Source organism: Copadichromis virginalis, linkage group LG10, assembly GCF_057382275.1.
Source record: "Copadichromis virginalis isolate Kocher_CV1m ecotype Utaka linkage group LG10, C_Virginalis_male_GT1.1, whole genome shotgun sequence".
Lineage (NCBI taxonomy): Eukaryota > Metazoa > Chordata > Actinopteri > Cichliformes > Cichlidae > Copadichromis > Copadichromis virginalis.
In genome coordinates, this window is record NC_140627.1 from 16,134,579 (window position 1) to 16,162,555 (window position 27,977).

The 27,977-nt window shown below is 40.9% G+C and overlaps 1 protein-coding gene across 1 annotated transcript; it reads right to left on the bottom strand.

The window, feature by feature from the left end:
- On the bottom strand, positions 1-27,967 carry nectin1a (nectin cell adhesion molecule 1a). The gene is made up of 10 exons (XM_085470202.1): positions 27,500-27,967; positions 15,852-15,964; positions 8,127-8,385; positions 6,677-6,794; positions 5,937-6,118; positions 5,718-5,835; positions 4,706-4,857; positions 4,377-4,509; positions 4,213-4,273; positions 1-1,044 (listed from the first exon to the last, which is right to left on the bottom strand). Exons 1-10 carry the CDS (start codon positions 27,555-27,557, stop codon positions 730-732), a joined length of 1,509 nt encoding a protein of 502 aa, XP_085326328.1. The 5' UTR covers positions 27,558-27,967; the 3' UTR covers positions 1-729.
- Positions 27,968-27,977: the final 10 nt, after the last annotated feature.

Genomic DNA, 27,977 nt, shown 5'->3' on the forward strand with positions numbered 1-27,977 from the left:
CACATTTATGTGATCATTTTTATTTAACAAAATAACAACCAGTGTCAATGAATGCTAAAACCCACAGATACCACAAATAAAAACATCAACTTTACAAATCATCACATAATCTCCTCAGTAAATAAAAACATTTTTCTTTACATAGAAAAAAAGGTAGATTATACAAAATACAAGCACAGCAGTAGTATTACATTAAACCAAGAGGTAAAATCAAAAGGTAATATCTGTTGTTCCACGGGATGAAGACAATGGGAATCAAATATCAAGTAGGAAACTGTATTTTCTTTTTTCTTTTTGTTTCCATTTACTTTTTCCTCTTTTCTTTTCTTTATTTTTTTCCTTTTTTTTTCTTTTTCTTTTTTTTTTTTTACAAAATGATGCTATAGAGGATAAAGTAAGTAATCAACCACATCAAGAGATAACCCCATCCATTCAGTTTGATATAATCAAAATCTAATACAACCATGAAATAGACATTTTTCAAAAGAAATTCAATTCACCTTTAAGGGTCACAGCCTTCCTTTTTTCATTGAACAAGTAGAGCACAATAAATCAGGACAAAGAGAGAAAATGTTTCCAAACTGGCCTTAATTCAAAGTCCAATAGCCAAACCTTTATTGTCCTTATCCTCAGTGGTGCAGAGACACTGCCCCATAGTCCAGTCAGGTTAAATATGTTTGGGGTTTTTTTTTGTTTTTTTTTCATTCGTGTCGTTTCGCTGATGTCGTTTCAGACATACTGCTCTTTGGGAAAAGTGTACGCTGCTACTCCTGGGGGAGGAGAGGACAGACCTGGTACAGAGGGGTATTTAAAGATGGCAGTGGTGTGTGAAGGAGGAGAGAAGGTGTTTCCTGATGCGGCGGTGCTGCTGATGGTCGTTGCAGGGTTTGGAGGAGTAGAGTGGTAGGGGTGCTGGGGAAGAAATGTAAGAGGAGGGTTGATTGGAGGGGAGTAGGGCTCTGGGTAATCCTCTTTGTTACAGGCCAGTCTGTAGCTCACATAGTCAGCTGTGCTTGGAAGCTCTTCGTAAAACCGTGCTGAATGCTGTGAAGAAAGGAGGCGTGTTTATTAAAGATCTACAGTATTGTGAGTCGTGAATCATCTGTGGGGGGGGGGGGGGGGGGGGGTTTAAATTTCACTACACTGAAAAAAAGGGATTGCCCATCTCTTGGATTTATGTAAGCATCTTGCGTGTATTCAACACAATTGCCTGATGCTTTAAAGTGAAGTGTAGATACAGTATAGTGTAGAAACTGCATTATATGCAGAGATGGTATATTAAATTGTTCATATCATGTTCGAGTGAGTAAGTAAGTCAATAATATAGCAATGTTAAATCTCGCGACACTGCATGTGATTTCATCTCGACGGCTTTGGATCGTGGTTTGAGGAAGGCATCCATCTCAGTCAAGTCGAGCAGCCGCTGAAGGCTGGGTGATTGTTACATTTACAAAAGTCTAACTTGTAATTTGAACAAAATAATTTCATGTTTCTATGGTGAACGTAATTAAATCATGTAGGATTTGTATGAAATTCAACACCTTAATTTGTTCTTGTTGAGATGACATGATACAATCTAGTAAGAGTGGCTAGTTGCTGGACTTATGAAATTCACAAGATCACATGAGATTTCAAACTTTTGTCAATTTTGTTGTCTCACAGCAAGAAGGTCCTGGGTTCAAATCTGCAATCTGGCTAGTTTGCACTGGGTTCTCTCTGGGTATTCTGGTTTCCTCCCACAGTTAAAAATCATGCAATTATTAGAGTTAGGTTAATTCCAAATTGCCCATGAATGGTTGTTTGTCTCTACTTGATAGACTGGTGAGCTGTCCAAGGTGTACCCTGCCTCTTAATCTATCACTTCAGGGTTATGCCCCAGCCACCCCTCCAACTTGTATAAAGATAGGAGGAAGGTAATTGCTGTAAATCCATCCATCCATCCATCCATCCATCCATTCGCTTCCGCTTATCCTTTTCAGGGTCGCGGGGGGCGCTGGAGCCTATCCCAGCTGTCATAGGGCGAGAGGCAGGGTACACCCTGGACAGGTCGCCAGTCTGTCGCAGGGCTAACACACATTAAATCCATTTAATGTTTATGTTAACCAGACTCTAGACTTTGTTGAACATTATATAATATGAAGATAACATGTAGTATTTAAGTGACCACATAGTACTGGGGTAAAAGCTATTGAATAGTTTTGGAATAAAATGACAAAATTGTGAACGATTAAAATATTCCAGGAGTTCAACTTACTTCATCTACACATGTTTCAATCCTGTTTAATCAACACAAAATGCACAGGTTTATTGAATATGAATAAGTTATGTTGATTTAACTAAGTTGTTTAAGTTTCTGCCAAAGCAAAACAACTGTGTGCCACCAATGTCCACTATTGAATTAAGTAAATCCAACATGGTCTTTTTTTCAGTGAAGGAAGATGGGAAACAGGTACAAACTTACATGGAAATACATAAATAAGGCATATAAGGCAAAAACAGAGTTTGTACAATTCTAATAAGATTTACAGTCAGTATTTAGTATGACTGCCTTTACTCTTCAACATAGCCTGAACACTCTCAGTCAAACTTTATTGTAATTTCCTTAATTAGTCTTCAGGAATAATTCTTTAAGCTTCTTGAAGGGTACTCAAAGCTCTTCTTTGGATGTCGGCTGGCTTTTCCTCCGTTCTCTGTCAGGATGACCCCACGCGGCTAATGCTGATGTCCAGGGTCTGGGGAGGACAATCCATGACTGATAGTGCACCGCTGTGTTTTTCTATCCAGGTATGCTTTTGATAGAATTGGAAGTGTGTTTGTGGTCATTTGCTATGTTCATGTTTTTCTATCTACTATAATCTATGTTCACCACTGGCTGAAATGCAGCTTTGAACCGTGACAGAACCTCCACAATGTTTTACAGATGGCTGAAGACAGTCACTGTACCTCTATCCTGACCTGATATCTAATGACATTTTTAAATTTGACACTGATTTTCAGGCCAGTTCTTGTGTAATGTGGCATACCGCCACCCTTTTCTCCCTGTTTCCCTTCATTAAGAATAGCTTCTTAACATCCACACTTCCACTGAGACCAATCCTGATGAGGCGTCAGTGAACAGAAAACTATTCAAGAGAGGGGCCAGATGCATCTCCCAGCTCCTGTGTCATGTTTTTGCTGGATTTTTCTTCCTGTTTCTTAAGAAAGCGGCGTCAGATACTGTTTATCTGCTGTAAATAGTTTTCAGGTCTTCTGTTGTCTTCCACTTGTCCAGTTACTTGAAATTTCCTGAGAACATACTGCACACCAATCAAAGTTTTTGCCTAAAACCTATTTGGGGATCATCTAGATGCCAAATTACTATTTTATGCCTGTCAAACTGTGTTAAGGTTGAAATTCAAATAACTAAATTGAGGGGGGGCTGCTGGTAATAAAGTGTCTAACAGTACAATTTAAAATTGGTTCTTTCTTTTGAACCAGTGTGTACACTCAACACTGGTTTATCCCTTGAGTTAAGTGACTTTTTTTAAGCTTGAATGACTCAGTCGGTGTTAAGTGGTTTAACAAACAAACAAATAATTCCTCTAAAAATGGTCATGAACAGTGGAAAAAGCAGCAAAGAAAAGCTTTAAAAGGCCTTTATGAACCTGGAAAACTTGCTCAAGCCCACTGGCTGTGGAACAGTTTACCACTACAATTACGTTTGCTTGACTCTGTGGATTCTTTTAAAAAACAGTTAAAAACTCTTCTGTTCAAACAAGCCTTTTGTTGATCTACATATTTTATATTTTTTACATTTTTTACGTTTGATCTTTTACATTGTATATAATGTCTATTGAATTTATTGTTTATTTTAATATTTGTGTACAGCGCTTTGTGATTGTCTGTCTGTGAAAAGCGCTTAATAAATAAAGTTTACTTACTTACTTACTTACTTACTTACTTACTTACTTACTTAAAAAAACAAGTCTGTCTTCTTGGAAGGAAAACATGAAGAAATAAGGGGTAATTGTATCTAAGCTAGTACAAATCCTGAACTATAGGTACATACTTTACGACATAAAAGTCCTCACTGAAGTTTCTGTCCTCTCAGTAGTGGCCCGGAACAATTTTATTTTTATTTCTATTTTATTAGTGGATTAGCCAAATCCCTGTGGACATTTTACAAACTTTTTAAATATGTGCTATCTAAATTCCACTCAGTGCAAACGTTACCTGGACGTCATCTGCTGGCCTTTTTCTTATTGGCTGGGACAATTTTCTGGATGGAGAGTCACTGATCAAGCAGAAAACAAAATAAGTGATGTATTAAAGGTTTTAAACCGTGTCGTAAAAAACAGGCACGTGTGAAGCAAAAAGATGGAGAGCTGTTTACGTACGAGGCGTCGTACTTTCTACTTCTTATTTTAAGCACCAGGACTGTGATAGTAATGCCCAGGAGCACTCCAGCAGCCAATAATAAGGCGATTACGCTGATGACATCACTCGTTGCGATCTGCGGTAAAGGTTTTTCTGCAGAAAAAAAAACCCAACAACACACTTTTAAGGAAAAGCTCCAAAAACTGTGCAGCACAGAAAATTTGAGTGTAAAGCAGTAAGCAAAACCTTGTTTCTGAAGGAGTGTTATATATTACTATTATTAATAGTAAAGCATTAACAATATCAGAAGTAGTAATGTTGAATTTCAGACAAATTCATGTAATCTTACCTAAAACGCTGACCTCCACGGAGCCCGATCTTGTCCCGATGCTGTTCGTTGCATCGCACACGTAGATTCCCTGCAGGTCATATGTGACCGGCCCTTTAAAGGTAAGGACGTTGTCTCGGATCTCAGCATTGCTCGGGATGGTGCCATTAATCCTGAACAGTACACAGTGGTGTGAAATCAAAGTTTACAAACCCAGGAGTACACCACAAAACAGAAGCTACAAAAATATATAAAGCCGTTAGGAATAATAGACTCCTGTGTAACTGATAAAGTACGACCAGATATTACAATGTTTCTTAGACACTCAGCAGCAGCTGTTAGGCTTTAACTTTTTAATTATGAAGCGGATTCTGATCTCCCTATGTGGAAGCTAAATTATAAAAACACCTTCTGTTCTTATAAGCCTCACTACCACTATTTGCCACTGGATATGAAATCTCCCAGGAAAATGAAGACTTGTTGAATCAAAACAGGTTTCTCCTGGAGCTATCTGGAGCTAAAACGGTGACTAGTAGGACAACAGAGACCACTACGTAAACTCTCCCCAGAAAAGGAAGAAAGAATGCTTTTATCGTAGGAAGCTAAAAGGGAAAGAAATAAAACCAAGAGGGAACCTCACTTCAGGGCTCGCAAGAGTTTAAAAGTTACATTCAGTCTATATTATTTGAACTGGTTCTTTATATAAAAGCCTGCTTACATCGCTGTGGGACAGGGTTTCTGTGACAACTAAAAATATAGCTCTTGAATGAGCTGTTAGGTCGGCCATTACACCCAAGATGGCATAAAAATGAGCTAAACTGAATTAAATTGACACTATTGTAATTTGGTCAATAGTATAAAGAGTTTACATGGTGTTTGTGACTATTAATCAGTCAAATGGCAGTTTAATATAATGCATAAGCAGAAGCTGGAATCACACTCAGACACCACGCTGGTGAAGCCAGTGAAAATGATCTGCTCTCTGCTGCATGAGTGCTGGAAGTAAGAAAATAAATGTTAGAGCTATACTCACACTCTCCACTGATACAGAGAGACGGCCGGGTTGGCATCAGCTATGCAGCTCAGCTGAACATTGTCTCGGTTCAGGTACCAGTTTCCATCAAACCCATCCACTAAAACATCTGGCTCATCTGTCGCACACATGCACAAACATTTAGCTGGCAATACTATCACAACAAAAGCTCTCAGTGCCTGTACTGTCATGTGGTTGTTAGGTTTAAAAGAGGCCTACACTGAATATCGAGGGTGACGCTGTCAGTGTAGACTTCCTCGTTGTAGGTGGTGACGCAGGTGAGTGTCTCTTTGTGCGTTTCTTTGCTGGGCACCAAAATGTAGTCGCTCTGAACCGTGAATGTCCCGTCTGAGTTCCTGTACTCTCGGGTGGTCACTTCTCCAGGTACCCTGGTCTCCCACCTGCTCACATCAGTGAGGACTTAATGGAGATGCACAAATACATGTGTATGCAGTAAATGTAACCTAAATGTTTATTTTAGTGGACAAAAAGTAGAAGTTTTTAAAAAGAGGAAAGCATGGAGATGAGACAGATTTAGCAGTAACACTCTCATTATCTGGGGCGATCGTGGCTCAAGAGTTGGGAGTTCGCCTTGCAATCGGAAGGTTGCCGGTTTGAGCCCCGGCTTGGACAGTCTCGGTCGTTGTGTCCTTGGGCAAGACACTTCACCCGTTGCCTACTGGTGGTGGTCAGAGGGCCCGGTGGCGCCAGTGTCCGGCAGCCTCGCCTCTGTCAGTGCGCCCCAGGGTGGCTGTGGCTACAATGTAGCTTGCCATCACCAGTGTGCGAATGTGTGTGTGAATGGGTGGATGACTGGATATGTAAAGCGCTTTGGGGTCCTTAGGGACTAGTAAAGCGCTATATAAATACAGGCCATTTACCATTATCTGAAGATGACAAAGGCAAACCTTAATCAGAGGACAGCACGCTGTGAAAAGGAAAAGTGAATTCCCACACACCTGATTGTACCGGGTGGCTTTCCATTGGAAGAGACGCAGGTAGCCACTGGAGTTTTTAGGTTGGATGAACGAGCCACCAGTGTTGGTGTGGACAGACTCATCTGAGTTGTTGGGCGAACTGTGAAAATGTAATACAACACAATGTTTGATGAAAGTGCTGATAAGTAAAACTATGGCTTTGACCTTATATAAACTGTATAGACAAAAGTACCGGGCCACACGTTACATGTACAGGAGCCATGAAGCTCCCAGCACACAGTTTTTGTGCTGATGTCAATGTAAGAGGAGGTTTGGAGCTCTGGAGTTACTGAGTCAGCAACTTTTATGCACTATGGAGCTCAATACTCAGCGACTTGTGATTCTTTACGTCACAGGTGTCAAACTCCAGGCCTCGAGGGCCGGTGTCCTGCAGGTTTTAGATGTGTCCTTGATCCAACACAGCTGATTCAAATGGCTAAATGACCTCCTCAACATGTCTTGAAGTTCTCCAGATGCCTGCTAATGAATGAAGTAATCATTTGATTCAGGTGTGTTGACCCAGGGTGAGATCTAAAACCTGCAGGACACCGGCCCTCGAGGCCTGGAGTTCGACACCCCTGCTTTACGTGGTCTGGCTCTTTTTTTCCAGAGTTGCTGTGTTTCCTTAACACCTTAAGAACAACCGATTCTTTCACAAATGTTTGCAGAGGCTAAGTGTATGGATGAAAACACCTGAATTTAACGATTAAGCGAAAGCTTTCGTTCATATAGCGTATCGACAGCAGTCACCTGAAAGCTGGTTTACACTGTATATTTAGGAAAGTAACAAAATCAATCAAGAAAACTTCTGTTATATGAATGAAGAAATGAGTGCGACAGTGCATTCTCGACCTTGAAAAAAACTAAACTTGTTACAGATGAATAAAGAACCGCCTAGTAAAACAGGATTTTTTTTTTTTTAAACGGTGCACTGATGATACTTTTTTTATTTTATTTAGGCCAAACAAAATTATGAAATAGTTGGGTTGTTTCTTGATTTGAATATGATGTCTTCAAATGTCCTGGCATGTCTGACTGTGAGTGTTCAGATAATCAAAAAACTCTGTAATAAGCAGCTTAAAGGACGGTGGGACTGTTGATATTTTTAAGAGAGCAATACACTGGCACTCTAAATATTCAAATAACCAAACACATCATCTCTGACATTCATATTGGTTTTCCTGCTGGCAGATACATGATGACAGCGATTTATGTTGTCTGTTGAAATTAGAGAAATATGAGGAGTAGATGCATTTGAATATGGACCTCACGTTACAAGTTTTTGTTCATGAGTCTACAGTTTCTAAAGTCCTGAACCTTTTATGCTTATCATAACTCTAACAATTTTACGTCCAGCATCTCCTGTCAAGGATGGAGGATGGCAATCCACCTGTGCTACACCGACAGATCATCCATCAAAGGTCTGCCTTACCGTAGACAGTCAGGTTCACTGTGTTCTCTCGGTTTCCTGCGGGGAAGGTGGTGTATTCGCAGATGTAGGTGGCCTCATCAGAGAGGCGAAGTGAAGAGAAAGTGATGGTGGTGTCTTCAAGAGTGGGAGTTCGTCGCCTCACCGCTGCGTTCTTGAAGGTAACGCGGTCCCTGTAGGGCGGGGCCACAGACACACCCAGGGATGGATTTGCTATTGCCACGTTCTGCTTTGTGCCGTTCACCAGTTTCTGCCATGTTACCTAAAGAAAGAAGGATGATTCACGATGGAGAAAAGATGCCTGACATGACGGAGAACATCATACTGCTCAAGTTTGAAAGATCTTAGATGAGCCACAGATGTCACACAACAAATATGATTTGAGGCAACATTCCTATTGTAGGAAATGAGTTTATCCCACTTGGGTCAGGCCCATCATTTTTTAGACAGTGGCACAAGTTTTGTAATTGTATCCCTGTACATCATAACGTATTTAAAATTAAATCAAATCAGAAAAGATAGATTAAAAAATCTTTATTTGCCACATACTAGAGACATTGAGCAGCGATTAGAGTCAAAGCTAAATAAAACAAAGATCAATTAAGGGGCAATATTTCAAGTTATTCCAAGTTTAAGGAACAGCAAGTCACTGTAAATTACTATAAACACTTAAATAACTATAGTATGAAAACATATTGCATGCTATGGAAATGTTTATTACACTTGTGTGTATTTTAGTCAGTCCTTATTTTGTTTCTTGCCATCATTCTGATTGTGGCAGGAGTGAAGCTGTAGTGGAAGTGTGCTGTGTCTGCTGTGCTGCGTCTCAGGCTGTGTGCTGATTGTTTTTTTATTGTTATTAAGGATGGGGATGTCTCTGATGATATGAAGTGCTCTTATCTTACAGTGGTTTGTTTCATTGATGGAAGATGAAGCCTTATAATCCCTCTGCAGTCTTTATGACTCTCTGGAGAGCCTTCCTCTCGGCCTGGGTGGTGTTTCTGTACCAGACAGTAATGCCAGGAGTCAGGATGCTGTCCATCAGTTCTCTGTAAGCTTGAGTGAGGGCATGAATGCTCACTTCTGCCTTCCTGAGCAGCATGATGAAATAAAGCTGCTGCTGCTGGAGCTTTTTCACTGTTGCTGTGATGTTTACAGTCATAGTCAATGTCACATGAAAACCAAAGAACTTGTGGCTGTCGGCTCTCATTACCTCAGTCCTATTGATGGCTATAGAAGCGGGGGGTGTTTTCTGAAGTCTGCAATTATTTGATGTTTTTTTTATGTTAAGGAGGAGGAGGTTATTCTCCTCTCTGTAGACATTGTTTTTAACCAAGTCCCTATATGCAGACTCATCCCCCACCTTTTATGAGCCCGAGGATGGTGATGCCATTAGCGTACTTGATGATGACAGTGTTGTGAAGAGTTTAGTGCTGAGACAACAGCCCTGTGGTGATCCTGTGCTGATTGTTAGCTCAGAGGAGACTCTGCTCCCCATCCTCACCACGTGGTCAGTCTGTTAGGAGGTCCAAAATCCCACGTAGACATTGAGGGCTAGCAGGAGGGACCATACGCTTACCTGCTGCTCTCTGGCAGGTAGCTCCATGCCCTCCTGGGTTTTAAATGCACCTTAGAACACACATGCATCAACATTACAATGAGCGGGTGGAGGGAGGTTTGGAGTCTTCTCTCACCCCCGTTCTCTGCGACCTGCTGGAGCAGGGGGGCTAGGAGGAGGAGTTGGCCGTCCGACTGCGGTCTGGAGTGTGGAGCCTTCCTGCTGCTGCGGAGTCGGGGCGGTCTGCCTCCCCCCACCGCAGGGAAAAGGGAAACACCACCTGGGTCTGGGTGCAGTTCCCCCCTCCAGGGGGGGAGGGCACCTAGACCCGGTTTGTAGGGTACGCTTGGGGAGTGTGATCGTGTGTACAACGTCTCTTTATGTCTGTCTCCACGTTGGTTGAGTGTGGAGTAAGTGCATATGAGAGCATGAGGGTGGGAATGGATGTTTGTATCTGTGTGTGCCTGTATGTCTGTGTCTATATGTCAGGTTGGGTGTCAGGCGCCACCTCTCTGGGGACATCTCAGGCCCTCCAAGGTTTGGAGGCCTATCTCCCCCTACCACCACTTCCCCTGCCAGTGGCGGACCCCCTCAGACATCGGTGCGTTGGTGGTTCTTTGTGTCCGGGGATGGGCGTCCAGGTACACACCGGCTCACTCCTTGGCGGCCGCTTATCGGGGCCTGGAGCCTGGGGCTCGCTCGGGCCACTTCGGAGGTGGGGTGCCCCCGGCCTCTCGGCCTGGGGCTCGGTCACTCAGGCGCAGCTGGCTGCCGGCGGAGCTCACGGGCGCGTCACTGCAACTCCCCCTGGCTTCTGCTCCGCGGCTGCTGAGTGAGCCCTCATCTGGGACTCTCCTCAGCTCTTTCCGGGACAGTGGCGCAGCTGCCCCTCTGTTGGTCTTCCTTGGTCTCTTGTGTTCTGGGGGCCTCTGGATGTCTGGAGTTTTGATCTCCTCCACACCTGCTTCACGCCCTGGAGGACGGGGCTGTGGCCCCCCCACACCCTCTAGCAGATCATTACATGAAGGAACCTTTTAAAAAAACAAAAAACAAGCGCGTCCATGCTCACAGGTGTACACACGGGTGATCACACCCACAAACTACACCCTTTTTGGCTCCTACCTCAAAGCACACTGTGTTCTGTTGATCTTATGTGCTGCACAATAATGTTTAACATTTAGTATTTACTGTCATATTCCCATATATCATTGTGATGTTGTTTATTCTATTACTCTTGTTCTCTTCTGCTTGCTTTCTTTTTTCTTTCTCAGCAGGTGATCCAGGTGATCGATATATGCATTTTTTATCTCTGCCCGTTCTGTTGGTTTTTGTCTTTTGCCCTTCTCCCCCGTCCCTCTTCTCAGCTGTTTCTCTTTCCCTCTTTCTTTCTTCCCTTCTTTCCCCCAGTCAAGTCTGTCCCGTATTCAGTAAGTGAAAATAAAATAAACAATAAAAGGTGAATCAAATGGACCATTACGGCAAGGCTGGGATGGTCAGTTTGGTAAAGTAAATCCGTTGGGCATCTTTCTTTGCCTTTAGACAACAATTCTGATGGCAAAAGAGCCAAACGGGACAGGCCCAAAAAAAAAAAAAAAAAAAAAAAAAAGGAGGTCCAAAATCCAGTTAATAATCTGGATCCAAATAATCAGGATGTGATCAAAATATTCAATAACATTACATTAACTGTTAACTAAACCCATTTTACATAGTGCCCCATTTTTCCAGGAACAACACCCACTGAACAACTTAGCGGTAAGAAGTAGGGCTGGGCGATATGACCCAAAATTCATATCTTGATATTTTTTTAAAGCCATAAAGTAAGAACAAAAAGAGAGTTCTTAGTCAAAGCTGTGTCCCAGATGTCACACGGGCACTTTTATTAACATACAGCATAGATGTGCATGAAAAGAATTACTCAAAAATAAATTGTGAGCATTTATTAAATAATAAGGCTCCATAAATAAAAGAAAACTATGTTGGTTTTGTGTATAACAAAGAGCTCACAATTGTGCAGTCAAAATATAAACTAAAAGACGCTGAGCATAATAACAAAGAGACAGATTTCACAGCTGCTCTGTTCCCAACTTCTACTGCATGACTGACAGCCTGGAGTTTGAAATCCGCTTCGTAAGCATGTCTCTTAACAGGTGCCATTTATGGTCCTTATACACACACAATACGGTAATATTACGTTGAAGCAGAGTACGTATTAGTGATGTGCGATACCACTGATTTCCTTTCCGATCCGATACGAAGTAGAATTCAGGGTGGTATCGACGATACTGATCCGATACCGATACTTTGTACAAAAACTTATTTTATTTACTGTATCTCAAATTTAAGTGTCATAATGATTAAAGGACAACAGATTACTTGTTCTTATCACTTAATAATGCAGAGTTAATCATATAGAAATAAAAAAACTGAAGTTATGCGCTATTTGAACACCTTGCCTGCCTGCAGCACTAAAGGACTCCATGAGACGTCTGTCTCGCCCTAGCAGCACCTGTCTCTCTCCTCCTCTTCAGTTCGCCTCAACATACGCTTGTCATATTCTGTGATATGATTTACTCTGAGGTGTTTGACAAGGTTAGTGGTGTTGCCACAACACCTCACTTTTTTGCCACATGTATCGCAAACCAGCTCAGCTGTTTGTGGAGGTAAAATAGTCCGCACATGACTCCAATTACGCTCAGCCATTGTTGTGAGTGCGCACGCCAAGGGGCTGCAGACATTTATGCACCCGTATTTTGCACATGACTATGAAAGGTGGAAGAGGAAGTAGTTCCTTCGAATGTAGACAATCTGAATGATATAGTTACTTTCCACTGTGTTCATGTTAATGGTAAACTACAAATTTACCCTAAATTACTAAAATATCGATATTTTAATGTGAGAATCGATTCTAAAACTGGTATCGGAGGAATCGATATTTCAGGATCGATCCGCACATCACTAGTTCGTATTACTACGCGAGGCTCCTCGGTAGCCATAATGCTCCGACAATCCATCAAGCGGTGCAGCTCCGTAGCTTACCAAAGTCGTACTAAAACATTTTTTGACAGATTGCTGAGCGCTGTGTACCACATAAAATCGGTTCGCGGTCATCAAGCACAACCAGAATTCATACAAAAGGCGCGCTGTCAACTTTTAAAGAGAATGAAAGGATTTTAGGCCGTGCAGCCCCTGTGGGCTTCATGGCGTTAGCGTGGTTAGCTCGTTAACACGTTGACGCCGTCCAGCCCCACGCACGGAGCGATGCGCAGTAACTCGTTAACGGAGATTTGCCGTGTCCATTTTGTCGCTGCCTGCAGGTGAAGCGATGGGGAAGGAGGGGGAGTTGTGTTCAGTGAAGGAGAGGCGAGGCCGAGTAACGTTGCGTAAAGACAAAAGTTGACGAAAGAGAGGCAAACTTGTGGCTCCACAACTATAATTATAACGTAACATAGACTATATCGATATAAAGGATATTGTCACATCTTATCTCGTATAAAAATATATCGATATTTTTAAACAACTCCCAGCCCTACTAAGAAGTACTAATAAATTCAGGAGACTAAAGGTCTGAAGTTAATTTCAATATGCTCTCAATATGAGGTCCAAAGAGACGCTAATGGGGTGAAATTAGGCAGGAAAGACAAAAGACAGGAGAGAAACTTAAGAAGTGTCTAAAATTAGCTATTTGAAAGACACTGGCCAATTCAGTAACACCAAACAGGAACACAAGTGACCTGGATGACTGTAGAGTTGTTTTCCTGTTTATTACAAAGTCAAGAACAATCTCAAGGTGGTATGCTTATTACAGTCAAACTCTATGAACTAGAGTCACCTTTCAGGATGTCTGCAACGCTCATTGGACAGATTAAACTAAGACTGGCTTTAACCAGAATAATGGGAAAAGAAAAGCAGGGAGAAGGAAAGAAAGAGCTCATTATCCGAAGCACACGAGATTCTCACACACCTGCTAGGTCAGTGTGTGAGGTTGTGGGCAGGTATGGCTGCCAAACGGACAGCTTCACTGGTGTTTATTTATAATGTGACTGCTGGCAGAAGTAGCAGGATGAATTTCGAAATGACACTTTCTGATTTAATCAAATGCAGTGCAAAAAGATAATGACCCCAAAATGACTGAGCCAATTAGCCCATATGGAAAAGAAATAGTAAAAACATATATGATTTGCTCATGAAAGTGGCCACTTTCATGAGTAAATCATATATAAATCATTTAAGGCTTACATGATTTACTCATGAAAGTGGCCACTTTCTCATTACTTTCATATATTTTTTAGTAAGTATACAAAACATACAAGTTTCATTATATAATTTTTCAAGGGATCTTATATGTGTTTTCACTCTTGTATGCTTTTCATACAAGTTTCATACAAGACAGATAAAAACTTTATAAGATTTATATATATCTTTTCCATATGGGAGAAAAGATATATTGTTTTTAACCAAGATACGCTCCACTAAGCATGTCTGTCACTTACTAGCAATAAAACTGAATTTAGAAATACACATAAACAAGCAGCAACCTGATAAAGCATCTCAGAGGAAGAAAATCAGCATTTGGTTTCAGTCATGGGCTGCAAATGATTTACCTTCACGTGATTACAAAAATCCATCCATCCATCCGCTTATCCTTTTCAGGGTCACGGGGGGCACTGGAGCCTATCCCAGCTGTCATAGGGCAAAAGGCGGGGTACATCCTGGACAGGTCGCCAGTCTGTCGCAGGGCTAACACATAGGGACAGACAACCATTCACACTCCCACCTAGTGGCAATTTGGATTATCCAATTAACCTATCCCCACAAGCTGCATGTCTTTGGACGGTGGGAGGAAGCCGCGCAAACACGGGGAGAACATGCAAACTCTACACAGAAAGACCCCGGCCTGATGGTGGAATTGAACTCAGGACCTTCTTGCTGTGCGGCAACAGTGCTAACCACCGTGCCACCGTGCTGCCTTGATTACAAAAATCCATGAGCGTAATTATGACAGTTTGCTCAGTTAACTTTGAACGTGGGGTTAAAAAAATGTCTGTAATTCTTAACTGTACCTCAAATGCATCTTGACTTATTCATTTAAATATAACTATGATGGAGAAGAGACGGAAAGTTGTGAAAACTCCACCACTTTCCAAATACCTATGGAACAGACTGCATTTAGCAGTGTTTATTTATTTGTTTTATTCAACCAAATACAGATTTCAAATACAGATTTAGATTGACTTCTTACTACAGAGACAATGTTGTAAGGATAAAAAGCAGTTTACAAAACTGACATCTTATCTTATTGTTAAATGTTAGTGCATTTCTACTATTTGTGAAAACCACCACTGAGAAATCCATGTAAGAACCTGTTCTGTGTCGTAATAAATACTTGTACTGGTGAGTTTAAATTAGCTATAGGTGAGGATGTGAGAGTAAGTGGCTGACGAGGGTGTTACTTTGGTGCTTGCTTAATGTCAGCTGGAATAGACTCCAGCCTCTCATGACCCTGGTTGGATAACCGGTTTAGAAAATAGATCGAGGTTTACTATTATTATTATATCCACCACGCTTGCATGCAAAGGCGAATTACTCCAGGTTTTACTGGATTTGTGTCCCATTTACTAAAATGTTTAAGAGGCTGTTTCTAAAAACCTTATTTTAAGAGTTTATTATACCTCTGCTAACTCTACTTTTAGCCTTAGTTTTGCGAATATAGTTGTGGTTTTGTCATCTCAGTGATAATTATTATTTGTCTGTTATATCCATCCATCCATTTATCGATCCATTTTTAGTGTCACAGGGGGGACTGGAGCCAATCCCACCTGTCAAAGTCTTTAATTCAATTTTGAAGACTGCCAATAATAGTCATTTAATAGTCATTTAAAGGTGCTCTATTTGGAAGGTAAACACCCTCCAATAATTGAAGGAAAACGCTAACAACCAGACGATCAACACTGAGTAAGCATTTAGTGACAGCTGGAAGGAAAAAGTAGCTTTTCACCGGAAGAAACCTGCAGTAGAACCAGGCCCAAGTAGAGGCAGCCATCTGCCATCCTTGATGGGAGGGTGACAAATGAGGCACCCCCTGGACCAGATATACTGTGTTTTTGTGATTTAGTACGTTTTGGACCATATACACTTGGCATAGTACATTCATTTAGGTGAGCAATTAATACCTGGGAGATTTTGACAGGCGGAGAGCTGTTAATGAACCGGCACAGCAGATCCACCCTTGAGCCAACATACCCTGACTTCCCATCATCCATTTCCACAGTCTGTCCATTTATTCCTAGAGGAGAAGCAGAAGAGGTTAAAGACACACAAACACTCCCATGAACAAACACACAAACATACACGCTGACAGCGTTAGACTGGTGTGCTTTAAGTTGTTCACACTCAGAAAATATGCTGAGCTCATAAAGTGAGCTGAGCTGTGAGAGGTGATTTCAGCAGCGTAACGGGTCAGCTGAGGTCGAAGGTTGTGGATTAGAGAGAGATAAAAATAAGCGTGATTTGTTACTTTTCCCACTGACTTACTGATCTCCTTCAACAAATCCAACACAGAGCCACATCCACCACATACACAAGTACAAGTTAGTTAGTGGAACTTACTAACTAACCAAACCATCATTGTACATTAGACACCGTAGACATAATTTGCACATGGAGGGGTTTCCGTGTTTGAAATAATTAAAAGAAGAAGAAAACAAACAAGATCACGAGGTGCCATATTTCATTCTGCAGGCCATTATTTTCATGTTATGAATAGAGCCCATTAGATGCTTTAGTTTACTTTTTACCATAGAAAATTAATTAATTAATAAATCAGTTCTTGGAGTGTATACAGTACTGTATGAATATATGGTTATGGACTTGTAGTCTAAAGCACTTTGAGTAGTATCATTAGAAAAATAATTAGAACTTTAAATAAAATCTATCTTCATCAGTTCCCTGCCTTTGGTTATCTTAGTCTAGTTAGTTTTGGTTTCCTTATTTACTTTGGACGTATTATCAGCTTAGCTTGGTGACTCCTTAAGAATAACCATTTACAAATTCACCTAATAAGTGAAACATCCCCAGGCATGCAAAAATAGGCGTGCAGTGTAAAAATCCAAAATAAATATGCAGCGCTATCAGCTGCATATTTACCAGCTTTTGAATAAGGGAGCAGCGCAGAATAGGATCTAATAACTTTCGTATTTGCTTGTAAGTTCCTATCATTGTTTTATTAAAAGCTTACTTTCTGTTTGTTCTATTCTTGCCAGTCTCAGAGTGTGTGCATTTGGATCTATTGAAGTAGTAGAACTGAGGTTTAATTTCAACTGTCTGTTTATGATTAAAGAGGTGGCTGTGAATTAGGAAGTAGAGTGGGTTTATGATAAAGATACTAACTGATAGGACTGAATACAGCTTTGTGGTTCTCCCGAGGGCTCGAATAGTGCTCCGGTGATATTTGCTGCGTTACTACTCCTGGACTGCACTGTCTTGTTACATGCTTTATCATTGCTGTGCTAACAACACACAGCTGTATCTCTAATTTAATTCCAGAGATCTTGCTGATGTAGACACAGTTCATTACCAACATAAAGTGAACTCCAGAGCATTGTTCAAAACTAAATTGCCTCAATCAGGACTGTTAAGAATCTTTTCAAATAGTTTTACCACTCTCTGAACTTTAAGCATCATGGGAAATCACTCACTTAGCACTGAAAATCTCCAGCAAAGCAAAATTGCAAGGGCTCAGATTGAAGGCCTAAGACCAAGATAACCAGAAAACTGATTTGCAAAACTTTTAACCCCTATAATTTGTTGGACATATCTTCATATGTATTAAAATGCTGCAACTGAATTTGTTGGGTTTTGAAAAGCACATACTAAGGACTGATTTTTAAAAAAATGGGATATGGAAAAAGTTGCTGGTATAAACCTCACAGTTTGTTTGTTTTTTCATAGGCTGTTACATTATCCATCTATTCGCTTCCACTTATCCTTTTCAGGGATGCTGGGGGCGCTGGAGCCTATCCCAGCTGTCGTAGGGCAAAAGACAGGGTACACCCTGGACAGGTCGCCAGTCTGTTGCATGATAAAGTGTGTAACAAGACTAAAAAATATCAGAGCTGAGCGAAGCTGAGTCTTTCTGAAGTAAAGATGGGGAGGCGTTTCTACCACTCTGGGTAAGAGTTTGCGACCAAATGCTTCAACGACTGATGAATAGCATTTCTCAACATAACATCAGAGCTGGTTTGGGAATTTCATTTTACTGTGCATAAAATCATCAAAGGACTCAGAAAATCCAGAGATCACCAGAGTCTGCAATGGAAATCACTGCACAGACTCTTTAACGGCTCACAGTTCAAAAGCCAGTAAACGCGATGGTATGGAGGAACATGGTTGTTTGTTGGCTCACTGTCATCCAGTGAAAACATTTGGAGCATCATGAACAAGAAAATACAACGAAGGAGACAAACTGAGCAGCTACAATCCCACAGGCACTCACTGGATTTTGTTAGGCACACCTGTTCGTCTAACAGATGATTATGCAATACAAAGGGGAGAATTTGTAATTAAAGAATAGATAGTAGCATCTCTACTACATCTGGTTTCTGGCAAATCAAATGGTAACATTAAGGGCAATAATTCAATAATTCTGTTCTATTTATTTAATGCTAATTCACAACAACTGTCACCTAGTGGCACACAAAAGTCACTTTATTATGTACTGCTTGTTAACTCAAATATCTAACAGCCAATGAAATTGCAGCAGTTAAATACACTGACGTATGATTAAGACCACCCGAAGTTCAAATCGAGCATCAGAATGGGAATGAAATTTGATTGGTCTAAGTATTTCAAAAATATATTGGGATTTTCCCACGCCACCATCTCTAAGGATTATAGAGAATGGTCTAGAAAAAAGAAAATATCTAGTGGGAAAAGGCGTTGTTGATGTCAGAGGTCAGATGGGTCAGGAGAGTAGCCAGACTAACTTGAGGTGATAGAAAGATAAGATAAGATGACCTTTATTAGTCCCACAGGTGGGAAATTTGTTTTGTTACAGCAAAAGTGCAAAGTTATGTAGCAGAAATTAGAAAACACTGGAATGCAATAAAATACTATATACAATAGAATAAAATAGAATAGAATAGAATAATATATACAATAGAATAAAATAGAAATACAAATGCTATATACAACTGAGTAAGAAAATACAAAAGTACAACTTCGTCAGAAGAAGAATTGTACAAGAATTGCACATATAGCAGTCTTATTGCACGTGTGAGGGTTTGATCAGCTGAAAAAGTCTTTGTTGTGGAGTCTGACAGCAGTGGGGAGGAAAGACCTGCGAAATCTCTCCGTCCCACACCGTGGGTGCCACAGTCTCCCACTGAAGTAGCTGCTCAGTGCTGTCACAGTCTGCTGCATGGGGTGGGAGATGTCGTCCAACAGGGATGACAGCTTAGCCGCCATTCTCCTGTCACTCACCACCTCCACTGGGTCCAGAGGGCATCCTAGAACAGAGCTGGCCCTTCGGATCAGCCTGTTCAGTTTCTTCCTGTCCCCAGCAGAGATGCTGCCGCCCCAGCAGACCACACCATAGAAGATGGCTGAGGCCACCACAGAGTCATAGAAGGTCTTCAGGAGTGGGCCCTCTACTCCAAACGACCTGAGTCTCCGCAGCAGGTACAGCCTGCTCTGCCCTTTCCTGTAGAGGGCTTCTGAATCATGAGTGCAGTCCAGTTTGTTGTTCAGATGAACACCAAGGTACCTGTAGCTGTCCACAGCCTCAATGTCCATACCTTGGATGTTCAGTGGTTGCAGTGGAGGATGCTTGTGCCTGCGGAAGTCTACCACCAGCTCCTTGGTTTTACTGGCATTGATCTGGAGGTAGTTCAGCTGGCACCAGTCCACAAAGTCCTGAGTCAGTCCTCTGTACTCCTTGTCGTCCCCATCAATGATGAGGCCGACTATTGCAGAGTCATCAGAGAACTTCTGCAGGAAGCACTGGGTGGAGTTGTGGGAGAAATCTGCAGTGTAGATGGTGAAGAGGAACGGAGCCAGAACCGTTCCCTGTGGGGCCCCCGTACTCCAGATGACCCTGTCCGACACACAGCCCTGAGTCCTCACATACTGTGGTCGGTCGGTGAGGTAGTCCAAAATCACAGTGCTCCCAGCAGTCTCCAGGTGAGCGAGGGAACGATGTAGGAGGTGGATGATGGCATCATCCACTCCAATGTCAGGTTGGTAGGCAAACTGAAGTGGGTCCAGTGATGAGCTCACCAGGCAACAGTAACTCAAATAAGCACTTGTTACAACTAAAGTATGCAGAAGAGCACCCCTGAATGCACATCAAGCCTTGATGCAGATGGGCTACAGCAGCTTTAGACCACATGGGATGCCACTCCTAACAGCTAAGAACAGGAAAATGAGGCCATAATTCTTGTGTGCTCACCAAAACTTGGATAATAGAACAAAAACGTTGTCTGGTCTCATGAATCCCAATCTCATCTGCAACATCTGGATATTAGCATCAAAAATTTTGCATAAATGAGCACCACATGAGTCATTTAAACACCCCAGCCTGCTTGAGTAATGTTGCTGACCATGTCATCCCTTTATGACCTCAGTGTAGCCATCTTCCAGCACCTTGCTGAATCAGTGCGATCAGGAACTAAGACAGTTGATAAAGCAAAGGTAATTTGCTGTCTAATTTCACCGTCCTCTCTTAGCTATTTAATCAGTACCTCATTCAAATGTTCAATTTCAGCCGTTGCCAGACTGAATTTTGATTGTGAACACTGATTTGTGGGACACAAAATCACACAGATTTACAGAGAAAAGGCTGTTGTCATTTTCCTGTCACGTTACAGAAACCAATCCGCAGAGAATTTAATAGGCTTTTGTGCATTTGCATGCAAACATGCACTCAAGAGCTTGGACAGATCTCTTAGGAGGACCCAACTGCACAATATGAACAAAATCTTTCCATGGTCAAACACAGCTGTGTGTTTTATGATATTAGCAAGTTTTGTATTAATGCTGGGGTTCACTGCGCTTTGCAAGGTCATTTTCATTAATTCATTGTGTGCTTTTGTGGGGGGTCTGTAGGAGGGGGGAAGGCCAGCAATGTCAGATTACAGCATTCAGGATGTTAAAGTGCGTTTGCATTACATAATTTATGACCCATTTACTACTGTACATATAGACAGCTCATCTTTATAACCTGCTTTGGTTGAAGTAATGCATAGTTATTTTCAGAGTCTGCTCTAAACTAACCATTTAGTCAAGACAAGAGTTATCTGGATGGTTTTACAGTAACTGGAGTCTCACTTTATATATATATATATATATATATATATATATATATATACATATATATATATATATATATATATATATATATATATATATATATATACATATATATATATATATATATATATATATATATATATATATATATATATATACATATATATATATATATATACATATATATATATATATATATATATATATATATATATATATACATATATATATATATATATATGTATATATATATATATATATACATATATATATATATATATATGTATATATATATATATATATATATATACATATATATATATATATATATATATATATATATATATATATATATATATATATATATAATTATTAACCTGAAGCATGATTCTTGTTCTAAATATGGTAATATGTAATATTTCAGCCATCACCTCCTATTCAATTTTAACAAAAGTGTTGCCAGTGAATGCAAGCTATTTCCCCGAAAACATATTGAATCAAGGTAATCAACATATTGAAACACAGCTGGTGGAAGATGAACATCAGAAATAAAGAAGCTGTGTGTTTGCAGAATGAAATATCTGTATCACTATGATACAACACTGGCTGTCCAGTTTTTAGGTAAATGAAAAAAAATCATTATTAGAACTGCTGTTTCTTTGATTTACTGTTGACAAGAATTAGATCATGACAATATTAAGAATGTGTCTACGACAGCCCTTAATTTTTATTTAATTTTTTTTGTGGCCTGACAGCACGACAAGAATAAGTACAGGTTATGGAGTACATTTACTTCATGTAATTCTATGATATAGCACCTCAGAAAGGTAACAATGGAGCATTTGTCTTCAACTTCAAGTCAAAGCTTTTTAAAAGTAACAAATAACAGCTTGTCGCAAAAAAAATGCCACTAATGGCTAAAGAATTATAAACAAATATGTAAATGGCATTTAAAAGGATCCTAAAGTGACTCACTAATGCCACAGCATTTATCTTTTGGTGTGCTCAATCATATGTTAGCGCTTTAAACTCACACTTAAAACTTTGAAAAAGCCTGCAAAATCATGAAGAATGAAATGTGTGGTGACATTTATGTGAGCCAGACAGTTCAGGAAATATACTGTACCATAACTATATATACTGTACATAAACAGAGGGGCTGGGAAGCCAGCTATATAAGCCAGGAAAACTCTTGCACCCTGTTTCCAGTCATTATGCTAAGGTATGCTAAATACATTTAGGACTGGAAACGAATGTGGCAGCGGAAACACATTTCGAGTAGCTGTGACAAGAAATTATTCATGCCAAAGATAACAAGGAGTCTTTGCCTTAACTATACACTGCTTAACACATTTATTAGACCAACTGTCAAAAAAACAAACAAATATTTTAGAAATCTGTCACAAACTTGACTTTTAAGAAAGCCGAATTATGAATAAAGCACTTGCTAATACCTTAATAGCACTTAATGGTGTGACACTATTATAAAGTTTTACCCAGTAATTCTATTTTAGCATTAAAAATATAATTTTGATTAAAGAGGTTGTGCATACTGGTAGGTTAACCTGTGGCATATACACTGGTGGTGGTGCCATGAAAAAGCCTGTGTCATGTCTGTGTGTAGGCAGGCAGGAAGAGAGGACCCAAAATGCAGGACTCACTGAGGCGGAAGTAACTCAAAACACAGCTTTATTGCTGGTAAGAAGCAGAACAGAAAAACACTAACTAAACTGGAAGAACAGAATAACTAGGCAGGCAGGCAGGCAGGCAGGCAGGTAGGCAGGTAGGCTGGCTGGCTGGCTGGCAAACGGAACACACAGAGGAAGCGAGGGTGAACAGACGTTAACGACGCGACACCGAGTAGGGGAAGACAGACACTAAATACAAGAGGTGAACGAAGCGAAGAGGAAACAGCTGGGAGACACGGCTGATGCTGATTACACTGACGAGACAGGGAGAGCACAAAGCTGAACGCACTGACATAGGACACAGACCTACAAAATAAAACAGGAAGCACACGACAGACAGAGACACAGACTCGTAAACAGGCATAATGATGTCATGGACAGACAGAGGGACATACGGGCAGAGAAGACTAAGCACAGGCAACCTAAACCAAACATGAGGGCAAGATAACAAAACCTAAACCAGAAATAATCATCATCGTCATCATCAACATCATCATCATCGGATAACTAAAGAATCAGAATATAATTATAATCAAAACAGTATCACCAGAGAATAAGAACTAATCCATAATGCAAAAATAAACCAAAACATAAGAAACTCAAAATACTGGGTCGAACCGACATATAGTTTGCAGCTCCATGCATGAAAATGACTCCTTTTAGAGAAAAGGTTCCTGACCCCACAGATCTGCTTAATGTACCTATTATTCCTGCTTCTAACCCCAAAGATGTCGAGCAGTGAGTTTTAACCTGCTGCTTATCCCACCGCTTAAGATTTGCTCTTGCAGTTCACTTAACCGGGCAATTTTCTTTCACTGTTAATCAGATCTGGTTAATATGAGACAACACGGCGAGTAACACTGAAAAGTGTAATTGTAACTTCATCCATGGCGTGACCCACTTTCACTTATGTGGGATTTTTTTTTAACACACACACCTCCCATTGATAGCACCCCCTACTGAGCTGAGCAGCTGAGCTCATTATGGGCTTAAGGTAAGAACCGATAGACCAACTTGACACACACACACACACACACACACACACACACACACACACACACACACACACACACACACACACCACACTCATATCTCATTTGCCCTACATCTCTCCCACGTTCCTCTTTCCTATTGCGCCCATTCACATTCTTCCATTGTTTAGAGTATGGGAAATGACCTCACAGCTCCACATGGCAATACTCCATAAACAGCACTGCATGGGCAACAGAAGAGCATGGGAAAAGCACAAAACAATACCAATATTGTTTCACACTTGAATGTGCAACGTGCAGCCAGACCATGCTGGACCTTTCCCTCGCATCCTGAGTGGATATCCCCATCTTTCTGCGCCATTACGTGAGAGGCTAATTTGAACATTTTCTTGTATGTGTGACAATTCAAAATAGAGGTGCCTGCAGGTGTTGTAGAAGGCTTTTAAAAAATAAGGAAGAAAGGAAGAGTATTATCACGATCAATCTCTTAATTAACAGTTCAAGCATGAGTTTTATTATTGTACAAGTTGTTGCTGTAATTACTTTAAGTTCCTGTAAAAATGCTGATCTCTGTTTTCTTTAGAGCTGCCTTTTTTCCCCGTTGTTCCCTTGTCACAAGGGGTCGCCCAAACAGGTCGCTCTCCATGTTTGATCTGACAGCAGTTTAAACCGGATGCCCTTCCTGACACAACCCCAAAGGGGATTTGTGTCTCCGGCTGGAAGTGACCCACCAACCTTTTGTAAGCAACCAGTAAAATACAGCCCTAAAGAGATTGCTAATTATTGAAACTCTAATTAAAACAACTCCTAAAGTCTGTCTGAAACCACAAAACCAATGAAAAACAATGACCTAATGTGACAATACATTAAATTTAAAGTACCTCTGCAGCAACCAGTAGCCATAAATCTGTAGTTATGGTAGCAGTAAATTATTTTACAATTTTGGTCAAGTTAAACATTCAATTGCAGTTAAACAACTTTCTGACTTATGGTTAACTCATGAAATGATCTCTGTGAATGACTGGTTCACAGAGATCAAACTCAATACCAAAGAGATAAAGTAACTACAAACATGTGTCTGAGAGTTTAAAAAAAACTCAGACTGATCTCATCACCTGCCGTGGTTCTGTTAATAAAGATTTCTGCAGTAAGCTGCAGTGTTTTGCTACCCAGAAGAAAAAAACTGACCTGATGTGACAGAGGAAGAGGACAGATTAGCAGTTTAATCTTTAGGCCATCAAATCTGTGATTGATCGGGGATTATACACTCTATTTGTGTCTCTTTTTTATTATTGTATATTCACATTGTAAAATCATTTGACTGATTAAACTGGCAAAAGAGGAAAACCAAACTATTTCCCTCTCTCTTTTTGGGGGTTTGACTGACACTAAGTCCATTTTTTATGCCAAAATTTACTATAAAAAGTTCAAAATTTCAAGTCAATCAGATATTAAAAAACTAATATAGTGAGACTTTTAAAGAGGCCCTCTTTAAAAGGTAGAGTGCTCATGCACAAAAACACACAACACTCACACCGAAGCCTGCCTTGTGCATACTACAGGTGGCCTGACAGTAACATATATGATATGATATATGCCACTATATGTAAATTCACACAGCAGCACCAACAAAAAGGTTGCACAGCATCAAACTGACTTGTAGACCTCCATTTACTCCATTTACTAAACTGTGTGAGCTCCAGCCCATTTCTGTCTAATATGAAATGAAAAAAACAACTTCTCTTTAATTTCCCCCCAGATCGATTATAAGCTCTCATTGTGTTTGTTTGGAATTTGTGTGCACGTGTGTTTGTGCGCGTGTAATACACACCCACACATGTTTGTGTCTATGCGAGTGTGTAATCCCTGTGGCAGCGCAGGAACGTGGAGAGTACGCTTGGCCGGTGTTCAGCGGGCAGTTCATGAAGGATTATGATGGCTGCTGCATCTGTGTTTGAGACATGAAAGGAGAACACAGAGCCAAGAGGGGGAGGTAGATGCTGAGAAATGAGGAAAATATCTGTGAAGGAAGAGCAAATGTTTGAGAGACAATGGGGGACGGCGGGGGGGAGCCGTAATATTTGCAGACTCTAATGAGAAAGGGGTACACAGAAGAGAAAGGAAAAAAAACTGGAGGGAACAGACGGGCTGTGTGTTTGTGATGGATTATTTTTGTGGGGTGGCGTCTGTGTGTTCCAGCTGTGGACAGTGGATTATGCTAGAATTCATGAGGATGTCTATTTGTTGGTCTCACTCAGCCTTTTTTTGTGTCAGTCCGCAGACACGGATTTCAAACTTTTATATTCCAAAAGGGGGGGACAGTGTGGCGACAGCACTCACATCAGCCTGGTGACACCCTACACCATCTGACAGACCTGCAGAGGTGCTCTGAGTCTGCATGAGCCCAGAGAAAAGACAGATACACTGCAGCAACAGTCAGCCGGCTGGGACTTGGCAGCAATCAACTTGTTACACCCTTCTGCTCCCTGCTCTAATCCACAGCTCTGGCCTTCAGCATGACAATCCTGCACACATGCACCAGCCTCATACTCACTAATAACACATGTATGCACACAGGCAAACTACTGCTCAGCTCACACAGGAGTTGGGGGGTTTATCACTGAACGAGCGAAAAAAGCAATCACAGCAGCTCAGCGTCCATATGCAGCCACAATAGCTTTTGCCATTACGCAATATATATACCTCGGTCCCACCCACCCTCTGCTTCAATATTACAAGACCACAACTCTTATGACAGCTGTATGTTTGGCCCTAGCTTAGTGTGATTACACCGCTGCACCTGTTACAGTAAAGCAAGAGTTACTGCGTTCATCCAAACACATACACACATTTATATGTGGCACACTTTCTCCGCTGGCACCTGTGTTTTTAGTGTGATTGCAGCAGCGCACCTGCTGACATTGTGTACAACTTCCTGTGGAGTTGATCACTGCTGATTGTGGTTTGACAGATGAAAAGACTTAAACGGGCAGATGAGAGTGGAGTTTCAGGCTGTGAACGTGTCAATCACAGTGGGGAAAAAAAGATCCGGGGTGCAACAAATATGTCTAGATTATTTCTGCCTTTAATGCAACATGCAAACTCTTTATGATGCTAGAATTAACGGTAATGGGTATTAATATATCCACCTGGTGTATACGCATACAAAAATGCACTAATATTTAGCAGAAGTAATAACCATCCACAACCTGGCAACCCAAAATAAAAGTGCATTAATAAAACAACAGAAATGTGTTAATTCTCTGTTTTATAAAGGGTTTATAAATATCATAAAGCTCTGAAAATCATGTTAGTTCTCTATCTTTTGGGTTAACCTGTTTATATTAAATGAGTTTGTTTTTTTGACTTCATCCCATTCACTGGGATCGCCATAGAGCGGAGAAATCATGATTTTCACCTCGAGTTGGGCAGATCAATCCAAAAATCGGCAGTATCGAAACCAATGCTAGTATTGGTACTGAATTGATATTAGCATGATCAGTCCAGTACTTTATGAACCCTTTTATGTTGACTGTGATGTACATGAACCTGAAATGTGTGCTTTTATGCTGTTAACTAATTATCGTAGAAAGTAAAAATCACAGTGATTTAGTAGTCATTAAATTGTGTTCAGAATGAGCAAACTGACTGATTCATCTCTTAAATTACAGCTGCCTCTACAGGTTCAAAGTATAGGTTTTGGTGTCGGCAATACAGGTAGCGGATCGACATCAAAATTCGCATGATCACACAGCACTTCTTTCACCTGGTTGAGCAGAACCGGGCTCACATTAACATTAATTAACGGGCTTTTGTAAAAGCAGAGTAGCTCACCTGGATTAAAAAAAGCTGTTATCAGGAATATCCACACTCCAGCCTTTTCCATGCCCATGCCACCCTTGCCAGCGTCTGGCTGTGGCTATTAAATTCCCTCTGTTAACTTGTTTTACGCCTCCTGCCTCCCAGACAGCAGTAGGTTCGACTTCAGGAGCGTCTGTCTGAGTCCAGTCATGTATCCGAGCAAACAGCAGCGCACACTTCTGATTCACACAGTTATCCTGAAAAAAGAAAACGATTTCTCAAACTTGCTCCGCACCTTTGGTCACTTTTCCTTTCTCTGCCCCCCTCTTCTAATTGAGGCTGTGACTGCGAGCGGAGCTGCGGCGTCTCTGTCCGACCGAAGCTTGGCGGGGATAAAGCAGCTTAACGCGTGGGCAGATTATTTCCGAGAGAGCCTACCCCCAGTCCCGCCTGACAGATATCTGCCACTGTGTGAGGGCTGAGCAGCGTAAACTGTTAGTGTGTACATCCT

Bases quoted from the DNA above. Each gene is read 5' to 3' on its own strand.
- nectin1a (XM_085470202.1), bottom strand. From the start codon at position 27,557: ATGGGCATGGAAAAGGCTGGAGTGTGGATATTCCTGATAACAGCTTTT. The intron at 6,795-8,126 runs GTAAGGCAGACC...ACATTTTCACAG, and splicing joins AGTGAACCTGACTGTCTACG to TTCGCCCAACAACTCAGATG. The intron at 4,274-4,376 runs GTACGTAAACAG...CTGCTTGATCAG, and splicing joins AGTAGAAAGTACGACGCCTC to TGACTCTCCATCCAGAAAAT.